General features: G+C 37.8%; 1 protein-coding gene across 1 annotated transcript; it reads right to left on the bottom strand.

Annotated features, from left to right (window-relative positions):
* Positions 1-267: 267 nt before the first annotated feature.
* Positions 268-14731, bottom strand: BRD7 (bromodomain containing 7; the record flags this gene model as incomplete). The annotated part of the gene is given in 16 exon segments (XM_010015121.1): positions 268-352; positions 1308-1451; positions 2549-2692; positions 2848-2959; positions 3851-3907; positions 5088-5199; positions 6090-6222; positions 6750-6857; positions 7759-7834; positions 8453-8576; positions 9469-9653; positions 9999-10109; positions 11431-11575; positions 13166-13223; positions 13627-13756; positions 14459-14731. Coding segments are annotated over 16 exon segments (1977 nt in total), but the record flags the coding sequence as incomplete, so codon positions are not given.
* Between the last annotated feature and the right edge of the window lie 11 nt (positions 14732-14742).

Below are 14742 nucleotides of genomic sequence, written 5' to 3' on the forward strand. Positions count from 1 at the left end.
TGGTGAGTCCCTGCCCCATATACAGGTATGTTTTCACTTATGCTTTGACTTTTCCAGACATTTAACAATCCAGGAAAACTTAAATGCAGCAGAGGTACCAAGGAATGCCAAAACAATAATTTAGTGCATTTATGTAGCGGACATAACTCTAGTACAAACCATTCAATTTCAAGTGTCACCAGTCCCCAGAATTCATGAACAAAAGTAGTTTAACACACAAAGTACATGTGCCAGGTGAATGCACCTGAAGGAGGTTCATGTAGACAGCTGTAAACTGGACCAGAGCCTCAGACTGTGACCGGGCCACACTCGCTTTCTGGGATGGTGACAGTCTTCTTAGGTTCTTGAAAGTCTGAAAGGTTACAGCAGGTACCGGCTCAGTTATCACAGAAAACGCCTAAATGCAACATGCATTCCCTAGAGTTCTCCTGACATCTGCTATTGGTGCACAGTCCCAAGTCAGCTGCATGCTCTGTACTAGCCAGAGTAGCTGTGCTACTCTGTACTGAAAGTGCCATGTGTTGGCTGGCTCCGTAACGTACCCTCACTTGTGGAGCGCTATGGAACAGAAAACGCTCAACACTTTTGCAACCAAAATTTCTTGAGCAGTTTCCTTGCAGAGCTAAGTTCCTGAAGTAACCCTGTGCTTTTCATTAAGAAATATCTTGACTGCAATCACAGATTGAATAAATGGGGTATTAGTTTCCTGAAAGGAACCACTCGCCTGTTGTGAGGAGTGGGGAGGAACACAACTTTTACCCTTGATCTGACATACAGGGGGGCTGGTTCTGGCACTTGGTTTTCCATTGATCTGCATCCTTACTCCCTCCAAACCAGCAGTAATTTTTGGCTGGAGACGTGGAGTTGGGCTGATGCTGTCCACCTACAAAGCAGTAGCTGGCCAAACTAAGCAAAGGGCAGGCACAGCCACAAGCCCGGAGAAGGAGAAAGTGCAATATTGTCGTTTAGCAAGTGAGGAATTTTACCTCTTCCCTTTTAAGTTCATGCTAAATGGAAAAACTAAAATTGAAAGGAGTGCCAGGCTTTAAGATCTGGCATTGCTGCAAGATACACAGTAAAATAGTTACTTCATGTAGCTGAACCGAAGTCCCATACATCCAAAAGATTAATTCTGGACTGAGACCAAGCACAGCAACTTCCCATTTGAAACAGAATTTAAAAAAGGGGAGAAGAACTGAAAGTTGGAACCAGGTTACTGCAAGTTCTATCGCAAGCCAGTCTAATGATCTGCAGACGTGGTTTTGTTTTAGTTGAACAGATGCTGTAATACATCTCTGTACACTCACCCTCTGTCAAATCTACCCAGCTGTCTTCCGTGTCAGGTAAGGGAACTGAAATTCCCATTGCTTTCCGGATTCCGTATGTACTAACAATGTCACCTGGAGTCACTTGTTGTGCAAGTTCTTTCAGGTTATTGGTTACTCTCTCCGCTGGAAAAGATAAGTGGATGTGTTTATATGCTGCGTAGACACAAAATCCCCAAAATGAGCCCTTCACCATGTAAACCCAGCTTAATTATTTAAGTACAGATACAACTACATTAAGTATTGTATCTGCAACAGAAGCATTTTGTTGTACTGCATGCAGTCATGCAAGACAGTGGGAACTATGAAAGATGGTTAAGAAGAGGAAGAAGGGAAGAGCTGCTGAGCAAGGCTCAAGGAACACCAGAAGCTGAGGTGTGAGCTAATGATGCTTGGCTCACACTATTGCAACACCCAGGAGGAAGCTGGTGGCACCCACAACCACTGTGTCAGCACCAGAGGGCCTTCAGGAGCCAGCATTCAGTTTTGTACATGCACCAGGGGCTCTGGTCGTGTTGCTATAAATGTGGTTTTCCTCCCAGATGGAAGCTGCAAGTACTTAAATATGTTAAGAAATGTAATACTTGATCTGCTTTAGACTTGGTGTTATACCAACTTGGTAGTATTTCTCCAGTAATGAGGGATTTATCTTACCACCTCAAGGGGGTGATTTTATACCACATATGCTGCAGCTGGTACTGCAAAAGTTGGTTTTACTTGCACAAGTAAACATAACCCTCTGCACACAGTCCCGTCTTACAAGGCTGCCATTAACCCAGGCTGTGTAACTGACCTGAGAGACAGGCAGCTTTGCTCAGACGATTAAAGAATGTATGACTGGTATTAACTGCTATAATAAAACAGACTGATAACCAGATCAAACCTAGCAAAGCTAGCCTTATGCTAAGAACTCAGTAACACTTAAGCAGGCCCTGTTCAAAGACCATATAAAAATCAGGGAGTTAGAAGCGTTTGGCTATTGTCTGCCCCATGGCATACAGAAAGCTCCCAGTCATTTCTAAGGAAATCTATTAATAAAGAGGAAATACTTGTAATTACTCTTCAAGACTTTTATCTTGCTTTACATTGAAAAATGCTGAATTTTCTAGGCCTAAGAGGACATGTAGTCTGCACTGTAACTGCTAAACTTTTGCGTTTCTTGACGTTAATCCAAGTTGGGACTTGATCAGTTCTGCAAGAATGATCAGAAAAAGTGCATTTACCCAAGTGCATCTCTCTGTAAGATGGACCCAGAAGACAAATCATATTAGGGGGTGGTTTTGTACTTAGTCGTTCATTTTGAGCATCCTGGAGTTCTCTCAACAGCTTTGTTGTTTCATCAAGTTTCCTCTGGAAGATTTCAGCCTCTGTGTAATGAAGAAAATAAATAAATTCCTAACCAGTAAGAGAGTATATTCACTCACATTATGATATAAAACATAGCAAGGCTGACTATGCAAAGGGACTGAGAAAGTAAAACAGTTACAGACAGATCAAAAGTGCAAGTACCATGAAAACTCACCCTCAGAATCAAACTCTTCTATAGGCATGCCAAAGTTTGTAACTGCTTTTAGTGCTGTAAGTCTGTCATTATTAGTAGAGTCCAACCTGGCAGCAATATCAATTTCCATAACCTAAAACAACAACAAAAAAGCAGCAAGTAGTAATTTAGATCAGCCTTGAAACAACAACAACATTGCTTGAGGAAAATCCAAATGCAAAGTTAGTTAAAATTAAGCTCCTCTACAAAAATGTGAACATATGGAGGGAAAGCTGAAAAGACACCCTGTGAACTTCCACTGCTCTACAGTTACTCAGTTTATGATTCTATTTCATACTTGCACAGAAAATGACATCTGCTAAAACCGCTGGGGGCAGGCACAAATGATACAGAAACTTAAGACCAGCATCCCAATTTAAAAAAAAGAAAGAATAAAACCCCCTTTAGCTCACCTAAAGCAGAGTTTAAGATTTGAGGCCAAAACTGAAAACCAGTCTGGGCATGGGCTGCGAGTGAACGCTCCAGGAGAGCAGCTCCTTCTCCCCTAGAACTGCTGCTACACGTTTTCTAAGTGAACAAGTTTGGGTGGAATGATTTTAGAGATGTATTGTATGTTTATATGGGTCAAGGTATTTGAGAAAACTTTTCTCAAAGACAGCTGTGTATCATGTGATATTCCCTACTTATGTTACAAGTTCATGTTAAACCAAATCAGATTAAGGTAAGAATAAAATGACTGTAGCTGCCAACCAGATCTAACACATGGTTAACTAATCAGAAACAAAATCTATAAGCATTTTCTTCCAGTTCTCTTGATGTAAACTCTCATTTAAGACTTAACTTTTTGGAGATTCTTATGCTCCAAATGCCTACAAAATCGCACGCTCTTGTCACAAGTCAGAGTGTACCTTTACAGCCTGTCACTCTGTGTAGCTGAACAGGCCCTGCAGTTGTAGGCAGTTTTTTAACTGTGGGGTTAGACAGGTCAGTTGGTTAGAGTAGTTAATCGATTCAGAAGTTTTACCTTTACATCTTTCATTGCATTGCTTCTTTCATGTGAGCTTTCAGCTTCCTCCGATGGCTGAAGAGAGAAAGGATTTTTAAAGAAAGCATTAAAATTAACCTTCACGTTCCTAGCAAAATCTTGCAATATGCAGTATTTTTAAAGTGAGGTAAACATACAATGTCATAATAAGCCTCCTCTGTAAACCAAGTCACAAAGCAGCTGGTTTTTAGAGGGCTTTCTTCAGCTATTAATGTTTACTAAAATTCATTTTTACAGCACATATTGTATTGTTTTTGCAAAGTTCACGTGCTTTTCCCCAGTGATGTCACATCAGAGATTATTTACTAGGGGGCAAGAAGAAAAGGAAGGAAGACTTCTAGAGGCTGAAATGTATTCTGCTTCTATGTAACTTAATACTTGCAACTGTAGTGGTTGAACCCTCTAAGTCAGTGTCACTACTGGGTACCAGGAAAGAGCTGAACTAGTAAGACTAAACAAAGGTCTGAACTGGGGCTGAAGGTTAATCTTTGACCCACGAACTATGGCTAGTATTAATCTACCTAATATATGACCCATTAATAAAAGGCTATGATCTGTTTATTTCAATAGTTTACGCTGATGTGAAACTCAAAGCAAGACTTCTAGTTAACAGGAACTGTCCTGTGGAGATTCTCAACTCATTCTTAGATTGCCAATTAAGTTAACATTGTCAAATCATCCCCTCTGATTCCCTTCATGGTCGGGATACACAGGTACTGAAATCTCCTAAGAGGTGAAGAGCAGCTGTTCAGTATTTTTACACAGCACATACCTGAGTTTAAAAGCACTGTACCACATAAAGGGAAAAACTAGTTACTAGTTCTCCTGAACTAAACAGTGGCTGCTAGGAACATGATAAACTTATTCCTCATGGAAATAGGAAAGCCTGTCCATGATCACCTCCTTTCTGAACTACTGCTTACTGGCATTTTCTTACTGAATGGAACAAAAGCTAGTGCTAATGGGACTGAGAGAGTAGACAGGGAAAGAATGTGTGACTGCCTGTCAATACTTAATTAATTTTCATGTTTCACTAATTAAGAAGTCAGAATAATCCCTTTCCAGAAAATCCTCCCACTGGAGACAAAGATCAGTCTTCACTTTGAGATTTTACCCATTAAAATGGAGCCCATCAATAGGATCAGCATCACCTTTCCCCAGCTTTATAGCTTGTGTGCTGAAACGAAAGATGGACAGGACACAAATCCACTCTTACCACTTCCAGTTCTCTGAGAGCTCTAGAGTGTCCTCCTTTAGTTAGAACATCAAGCAAACTATCAGCCATTAAGAAAGGGTAATCTTGTGATTTCATCAAAAAATCATGGATACTAGAAGATCAAAAGAGTTAACGTAACTATTTTAATACCAAACATCCAGTGGAAAAATGCTACATGAAGCCAAACCACTATGTACAGCATAGGAACACAAAAAAGTAGCACAGAACTGGATCTAAACACTTTGCTTTAGTTTAGTTATCCATGCCTTTTGTAGCTGAGGAACCCATTCAGATACTTAACAAAACCTGAAAAACTAGGAAAGCTATACTGCCTGAGGCAGCTGCATTGAACTGAGAGCAAACCTTGCACTGTACTTCCCTTCAGTATTCCCACATGTCACACAAATTTATACTGCTGTGTATTCCATTTTTGAAATTCTCATAAATCAAAAGGACTTTAGTGCTGAAATTTTCATAATCAAGAATAATAGAAACAGTGAGAATTAATTATTTTTACTGTAGTAAATAATACAGAAATCAAGCAGTATACACAGCATTTAAGAATGTTAACTAGGAATCACTCTCTCTGGACTCAGTTCTCCCACTTCAACCATAGTAGTTTGGTCAGTATTTGACCCAAGATACATCTCACTCAAGGCAGTAATAGAGTTCATTAATGTTAAAATTTCCAGTTTCTATAAACACTTGTATCACTCAACATTTTCCTGGCTTTGAACACAAGTCCTTCAGAGTTAGTCGTAAGTATACCTAAACTTTAGTCTGTGTTCCTATGCATCAGTAGTATCAAAATCCTTCAATTTTGGTTAATTTCACTTCACAGGCAAATTCTCTTACTTGTTTCTTAAGTTGAACAAACTAAACCCAGCAGCCTATAAAGACAGCAGTGACATCATTCAACAGCAAAGACACAGCCCATACTGCAGTGACACAAGCTGCTTCTGAACGTGAAAGCTGTAATACACATCCTAGTTCTTTGATTACCTGAAAGATCCTTGATTAGACTCTTCCCCGTATGTTGAATAGATTAAGTCAGAATCTTCTTTGCTTATGTTGGCAAATGTGGAATCATATGTCGGAGCATAAGAACTATAGGGTCCGTAATTCAAGTATGTCACTAATGAATAACAACAGTATTAATTATTACCTCTGATATGTGTGCATCATATAAAAGTGAGAAGGGGTTGTAAAACAACCCCCAAAAAGAAATTTTTAGGAACACATTTCTTACAGTGAAAACAAACTTCATAGAATACCATCTGTTCAGACACACTGTAAAATGTTTCAGTAACATCCACCTCAAATGCATTTTTATTAACAATACTGTACACCTTAACACAATATGAAAATTCAGTATGGTGCTGGTAACAGCTTCTCAGGCAACCCACTATGCTCCCTCAGAGCTTGCGAAAACCTCTTCTCAATATAGATGAAGATTAAGTATGCCTCCCCTTTTGTATGTGTAAATTAAGCTAGACTGTGATGTGCTGCTGTTTGACAGACATGCAAAAATGCACTTTTTCATGAAAAAACCTTAGTTCCAAACTATTTGTGTTAACAATGAGATCAACATATTTTCTTTATAAAAGGAGGATGATTTATATTTAAAAAAAAGACCAACAAAACAAACAAACGAGCACTTACCTGGAGTAACCTTGTTTCTTTTATCTTCCTTGAAACCTTGTAATGTATTAACTCCTGACTGAAGCCTTCCAGCTGTCATACCCAGCTTTACAGGACAGTAACCTGGCTCTACAATAGGATATATCAATACACAGCAATAGTGTGTTAGGCATAGTTAGATGACAGAGGAAGACATGAAAACTCATTCAACACCCATAGCCAGAAACTTCAGAATACACAGGATACAACTCTCAAAGTTTTCCTCCCAAAATGCTTTGCAGTAAAGACTGTGTGTAGTCTTTAACATGAATCCAGACTAAGTAAGTAGTAACACTGGTTAAGTATAGAAAATCTAATGTAAATTTTAAGCTTTCATTATCAGTCTTCCTCCTTCCTGTCCCTCCCTAACAGAGGTGACAACATTAAAAAGCATCTGATTCTTCATGTGAAAGACCACACTTTCTTTATTCTTGCTGACGTTTTCTACTGCACAAATAGGGGAAAGGGAAAAGTCAAGTCTTCGGCCTGACTTCTGCCTGTTCTTGACCTAGTCAGTTCAGCTCTGTAATGAGCTGGCAGTTAAAAAGTCAAGCACCTGAACTCTTTTAGCTAGTGGCATTACACAGATGGCACCAACATGTTCCCAGCAGCTAATTCTGGAACATCTGTGACCTTTCGGGTCAGAATACACTGCACTCTGTACACAGACCAGACTTAAGGGGAGTCCAGGAATGAAATGTGCCCAAGCATATGGCAGGTAGTCTCTTCTCCAATGGCAAAAGCTTTCTAGTGCAGCTCCCACAAACAGGAGAAGCAGCAGCCACCAAGGGCTCCCTCCAGCTGCTCCTAATAACAGCCGTAACTGTGGCCTATCTATGTGTATGCTGAGCTGCACCTTTTTAAATACAGATCTTTATCAGACTGGAAAGAAATATCCAGTCCTTGGCCAGCATTTGCTGATCTCCCCAAGCAAAACAGCAGCAGGCCTGATAGCTGAAAGCGGCTTGTTACCTGTATCATACCAACCTACCTCCTGCAGTAAGGTCAACTGGATTAAGAAGGCCCAGAGTCGTTGTACCATCTGGTTTTCTTCTTTCAAATTCACACTGAAATAAGAGCAGACTACTTTAATTTCTCAGACTAATAAAAACATCTAATGAAATCATCCTACTAATAGGAATCAGAAAGGGATTTGGAAAGGTCAGACTCAGAAGAGAGTGCTGCTTTTACCTTTTTTATTTTCACTGATTTTTTTATTGGTACAGGCACAAGGAATTAAGATATGATGATAACTTTTGCTGTTTCTGTAGAAGCTAAGTGATAATACATATAATTAATGTAGAAAAATTAAGTGGGCCCAGTATTACCAAACTGGGTTCCTTCTCCTGGAACATTAATAACCTTTGATCAGATACATGGCTGTTTCAGAACAACAGATTTTTGCAGGTCAGATTTCTTGAGGTTCCTACTATTCACGTTTTTCTACTACATTATGTAAAATTTCCGGAAATGTACACTGAACTTGCTCTGCTGCTGAAATTTAGCATGTGTTCAGCTGATATGCCTTTTTTTTAAACCTTAAGATGTTACACAAAAGATCAGTTACGTGTGGAATGGTGTATACTCTAACTAGTAAAATCTACCTTAAGTTTCAGCTGACACAAGATGCTAAGTAAGCCTATTTATGAAAAGTGAAAGGTGTTATTAAATACACGAAGACCTACCTGGCTGTTTGCAAGCCGTCTTGTTAACTTCCCTCCAGATTCTCTAACAATACGATCAATCTGCTCTTGTTCCCTTTCCAAGTTAGTGCTCCGCAATTTGTCTTCAAGTAGATCTTTGTCCTTCCTGTGAACAGAATGCACACAACTTAGTTACTACATTTAACAGACAGATTTAACAGACACCAACTAAATACCATGAAAGGATACAGGGAATAAATTGGTTTTGTGTCCTATGCAAACTGTTTTTGTAGACAAAACAACTAATACAAGAAAAGTGCCACTGAATATAGCTGGCAAAAGTATGTGACAACTTTGCATCAGCAAATGCTTTTCCGTGTTAATAACTGTAAAGGTCTTTAGCTTACTTCAGCATGTTCAGCTTGCTTCAGCCACACTAATGTCTGAGTTTAGCATGTTGCTAGATCTTATGTCAGCACTCCCACAGAACTAACAAGGACAGTTTTGGTAAAATATTAGATACTCTGAAATTTACTGTCTGTATTTTCAAATCTGTGAAAATACATTCTCTAGTATTTCAGAACACCGAAAAGGGTATTTCTCTATATTAAAAGATATCTCAGTAAGTATACATTTGGTATCTACGCATTTACATATTTCAAATACAAAACCCCACAACAGTACTTGGAATTGGCTACAGTTATTTGTACCAAAATATTTAAAAGGTCCTGTTTGCAAGCTTTCTCCAAAACAATACTACTTAAGTGAAACAGACCCTAAAATAGAAAACAATTGAAGGAATGGAGTTGATGAGCAGTACAAAGTTATCTACATTTAAAAAAAAAAAAAAAAAAGGGTATTGTAAAAGATTCTAAACTTATTTATTTTTGGTGTATGAGGACATTTTATACAAATGTTGCTCTGTTCAGATGAGGAAGTCTTAATGTCTATGCACTACCGGAAGAGAGAAACCCCCATCCACTGGTCTCTAAAAGTCATCTTGTTTCCACAGCATGTAAAGGATGTATGCTGTAACTATTACTGAGATAATACTTCACTTTTTGTGTTCTTTGCCAGGTGTTTTGAATGCTTTGGGATCACCATCCACAGGTTCTCCTTTGTCTTTTCCAGGACCATTTTCATCTTCGCCAGTTTGCTGCAGTTCTGGCTTGTCCTTCTGCTTCCTTGTCTTCTGCAGGTCAGCCATGAATTCTATACTTTGTTTCAGGCTCTGAATTCTCTCCTAAAAATCACAGAAATGCTTTTATTTGCTGCTTTAATGAATCTTTTAATAATGCATAGAGGACTTTATTTCAGTTCATTCTTTCTTATTCTAGCAAATATATACTAGCAAATATATTTCAGAAAATGCAACATTAAATGCGAAATATTTCTTCAATAACTGATCTAGTAGCAGTACTGAGACCTGAGCCTTAAAACAATGTATTTAAATTCTTATATGCAAACATTTGACAAATACAAAGTTTTTATTAGTTTTCATGAGATCCCTGTAAGGAAAGTTGAATGAAAGAGGGATCAGAAAAGAAGCAGTATATTTTTTAATATTTTGTTTTGTATTTTCTATTACCTGGCTCAGTATCTTCATCCCTGAGTGCAGCAGTTTTTTTGCAGCTTTGTAGTAAATGGTGTCTGGTTTGTTGTAAATCATTGCATTAGTACACATCAGTTTGAAGTTGTCCTGGACAGATATTAATAATTTTGGAATGGAAATTAAAATTTTATAGTATACTGTATTAAAATCTTGTTGCAAATGTACTATCTTGAGCTTGAGGGAAAACACAAACTTCAAAGAACACTTAATTCATGAATCTAAGAAATCTATTTAATTAAAAATTTAAACAAAGTTACAAGTCTCAAAAGTAGCAATAAACGTCCTGAAAGTATTCTTACATGTTCAGTATTGTCTGTAGTTTTTAAAGTGTTAATGGAAGTCCTCTCAGCTAAAATTACCCAGTTCCCTGACCAATCAGCAGTCATCATAAGAAAAACAAGGTGAAGTAACATAAAAAAGACAATAAAGCTACCTTTTACAACAGAAAAGCTGCAATTCAAAGTTAAATCATTATAAGGAATATGCTAAAGTTGCAATAACAATGAAGAAAGGAAATGTATGCTTGTTTGAAGTTCATTTCTTGAATGACTGAGCTAGAAACTTCACTTTTAAACTTGCTGCAGAGCCTCTACAGGCAGATATATTGTATCACATTCTCAGCTACTTATAAAGACAAAATGATAAAATGAAAAACTAACCAGAAACAGCTGAAACAACAGCAAATATTCTTCTGAAGTTTTTGAGTTCTAAAGAGGAATGCGCTAGAAAATACAACCAATACTATTAACCAACATCTGCCTAAGTTCAACTGTTACACACAAATCACACTTCTTGAGTGCTCATCTAACCCTGTAAAGAACTAGAGAGTATTTCTGCTGAAGAAAACAATAAAACAAGCTCCCACACCTTCTAAAAGTATTAGGGACCTGCAAGACACTACAGCACAGGCTTAAGTGGTTGCTGCCAACAGACTGAGCTCATCTTGCCTTAGCTAGTTGTGAGTCTACTGGATAAGCCTGGCTAGCAGAGAGGTGACTGGAAGCAAATAAGGAAGTAGCAACAGACAAACAAAGCCAAGAAATTCACCAGACTCCTTGTTTTTTGAGACGTAATACATTCAACAAAAAAGAGAGCACTGACAAAAACATTAACACGTTCACTCTTAAGTAAAGATCTAAAATGAAACACTGAAGGACAAACTGACAGGTTCTATTTAATCCTGCGTAAAACCTGAAATCGTCCACATCTTTGAGATGTGTATGTCCAAACCAGAAATGCTTTCTCTTTCACTTCCAGAAGTAATTTGCTCACTAAAATTCAACAAGAAACATTTCTTTAGGCAAAAGTACTGGTTCTTTTGGCACCTTCATATTCTCATAAAATACTAGAATTCAAGTCAACTGAGCATAATACATCTCCACAGTCAAAATAAAATTTACAGAATTACCTTTAATTCTTCTATGGACTGGTACCCATTATTCTTGATCTTCTCCTTCATGGTACTAAAATCCATTGGATTTTTAATGATCATGGAATAGCCAGGAGCAATAAAGTCAGTCACAGGAAATGAAAAGAAAGAACTTGGATCCTTTCTGTTAAGAAATGAAAAGAGTTTTTTGTTTCAACTTATAATAAAGAACATATTGAGCTTGGAAATTAAACAGAAAGGAAAGGATTAAACTGAAAAGGAATCGAAAACATAAAGCTAGAAATGGCTTGTGTCAGTGCAGTATTTCACTTTTGAAGTTTGAACAGATCCCATAGCCAAACCAAGTGCTACAAACACATTTTAGAAGTTAGTTTCACATTCTGATAACTACCTGTGCTCCTGAGAAGAACAAGAAAACCTCCCAAAACCAACAAAACAAAACCACCCCTTTTTAGGTTTTGGCTTTTCAAAAAGTGGTTTTGTATTATAACTAAATCTCTGAAAAATAAACGGAACACATGTCATGAGAACATGTATTTGTCATTCATTGCTTACTCTGAAATTAACACAAGGGAAAGCTTGTTGCTGAAAGTTATGATAGCACTACTAACTAATGTTAGTAGTCTTTTACACTAAAATTTCGTAAGACTTTTGGTGATCTCTGACATACACTCATGTTCCTGGGTGCTTCTAATAGCATTAAAATCAAAATACAGTTGGTCGGTACCTTCTCCTTAGGATCAGGCTTAGCTGTAAGCTGGCAAGTTGCCTCCCAAACCATTGTTTTTTGCTTTTCACCGAACTCTGCAGTGTGAGACGGGCCTCCTACACCAGTGTTGATACCATACTCACTGGTGGAATCCTTGGCATTTCAGGCCTTTTTCCTGAGGCTTACTTATGACTTAGGGATTTCTGCTCCAAGTTGCTACAGAACAGTGAAAATAATTTTGCTATACATCTGCAGAAGCACAGAGGACAGATACTCTGCAACACCTGTGGAACACTTGCACAACAGCATCCAACTGAGAGAAAGGATTCAAAAGCAAAAGTGACCGCTTCTTTCTGTGTGGGAAGGTACCCAAAAAACCACACTCTCTTTTTGATGGTTAGTTTCTTGAAAATGATACCAAAGTCTTGAAAATTTAAAGTTAAGAGAAAACTTGCGAACCAAGTTTCAAGCTTAATGTGGTGAGACAGGTAAAGGAAGAGATCTTTCAAGCACTCTTGTGCAAGACATAAAGATACTCTTAAAGTTACGAAAGAAAAGATTAAACCACAGACTACTTGAAAGAACTGCAAACTCTGCAAATCTGATTGTTTTGATCAAAAGACATTTGATTAATAAGACAGAAAGAGAATGTGGTTTAAGTTTTCGATACATACTTCTTTTCTATAGTAAATAACGCTAAAAATAGAACTCCAAGCAAAAGAAGGATCAGTTCGGCAAGTTCATTCCAAACTCTTGTGCCTCTCTGAAAAAGGGTTCTTGGAATGAAAGCATCACATTATTGGAATATTGTCCCATTTTTAGAAGCTTTTTAAAAGTACTTTGACCTTGAAACTGGAGGTGCTTACCAGAAGTCTAAGCTAAAAAGTCATAAGTATGCATTCTTAAACTAGTACTTAAATTCCTAAACCATTCCTGTTAGCAATATAAGTAGCAATATTTTCACTCAGCTTTTTATATGCCTCTTCCCTTAATGTATGTTATTTTCATTTCATAGCCCTGAAAGCATGTAGCACAGACATTTACCTCTGCAGCTGTCTCATCAGTTGATTCAGAGCTTCCTGAAGTGGTGTCTGCTCCACCTCTAGACCAAAAGGAAGTGGAGGGAGAAAGGGTGTGAGACAGAACTGACTGCAAGAGGTACTAAATGTCCAAGATATTAGAAATCAACTAAACAAAACTAACCCAACTTGAGAATTTATCATAAATGAAAAGAATACAGTGGCAAACCCCACAACATAAATAGGGGATCTACTTTTCTCACTGGCCTTACTTGACATTCTGCCCACTCTGACATGGGTACCAGGCACCATTCTGCAAAAGTGGTATACAGGAACGTAATTTCAGATTTTTGTACAAGATGGGGAAAAACACCAAGATGGCAAAAAATGTAAAGTTACTTGCTATAGAAACAACGAACAATAAAATGTGAGTCAATTAAAGAAAACTGCAATTTACAAAAGAAATGTCTTTCTTTCCCCCCTTACCTTCCTGTTTTGACAATGTACTTGTCAATGGTTTCTCTGGTGGCAATTCCAATCTGATGGGGGTTTGACATTTCATTTCCTGTTCTCCCTCACTGTCTGCAGGGTCTCGTTCTCGTTTCCGTTTATCTTCCTAGAAAGGGAAATACTGTTATAGAAACTTACAGAAGCTGCAAAACCAGCATTACCACTGTACATAATGCTCTCTGGATTGTTCAAAACAACTTCACATAGTTTAAAAAGTTGTAAGTCTTAAACCTTATGTACTGTCTCCATCTGCTGGACAATAAAGTAATTCAGCTACAGAATGCAATGTATCACAGCATTATTTTTTCTAAATGTGATAGACAAACACTTAAAAAGTATGACAGGAACAACTCGGCACAGAGAGTTGTCTCCAGGGAATCTCCTAAGATGATATTTTAAGTTCTAGAAAAACAGGTATGAAATAGCCAGGAAATTTAAATTACAGGTACTGATAATTCTTCAAATAAATGTGAACTACTAACAGCATTTTTTCAGTTTTAATTAAGAACTTATAGTTCTATGATTCTAACTTGTAAAGCCTTCATCTTGTTTTATATAAACGGATTTAGAGACAGTATCTTCCCCCCCCTTTTATATTTTCTATATTTTTTTAAAGATGAGAAATTTCAGATGACTTCATCTTTTTCTAATAAAAATACCTGGAGAAAAGGAATCTGCTAAACTAATATAGTGAGTCTGAATGTATTTCAATTTAATGATACAAGTTACAGTCCTATCTGATCACCCTTTCATATGAAGGCTACAGGAAGTTGAAGCATGCGTTTTCTTTGCTAGCATTAATACACACCTTAACTTTTCTCTTTCTTTTCTCCTTCTCTTCTCCAGGAACTTGTTTTTCTCCTTTCTTCCTCTTTTTCCTTTTTCTGTCCTTGTGTTTTTCATGTTCGGATTTGTCTTCATACAGGCTAGAATCGAGTCCTGCATTTCCAGTAGAGAGCTCAGCGACTTCACTTCCTCCAACTTTCAGCACCAGCTTCAGTGGCTTCTCTACGTATTCTTAAAACAGCAAAGAAATAAGCGGTGTGAGCACCGTGCTCCTGCCCTCAGCCTGAACCCGCCACCACACGCCCT

This window comes from Nestor notabilis, unplaced genomic scaffold (genome assembly GCF_000696875.1).
Source record: "Nestor notabilis isolate BGI_N333 unplaced genomic scaffold, ASM69687v1 scaffold7595, whole genome shotgun sequence".
In the NCBI taxonomy this organism is placed as follows: domain Eukaryota; kingdom Metazoa; phylum Chordata; class Aves; order Psittaciformes; family Psittacidae; genus Nestor; species Nestor notabilis.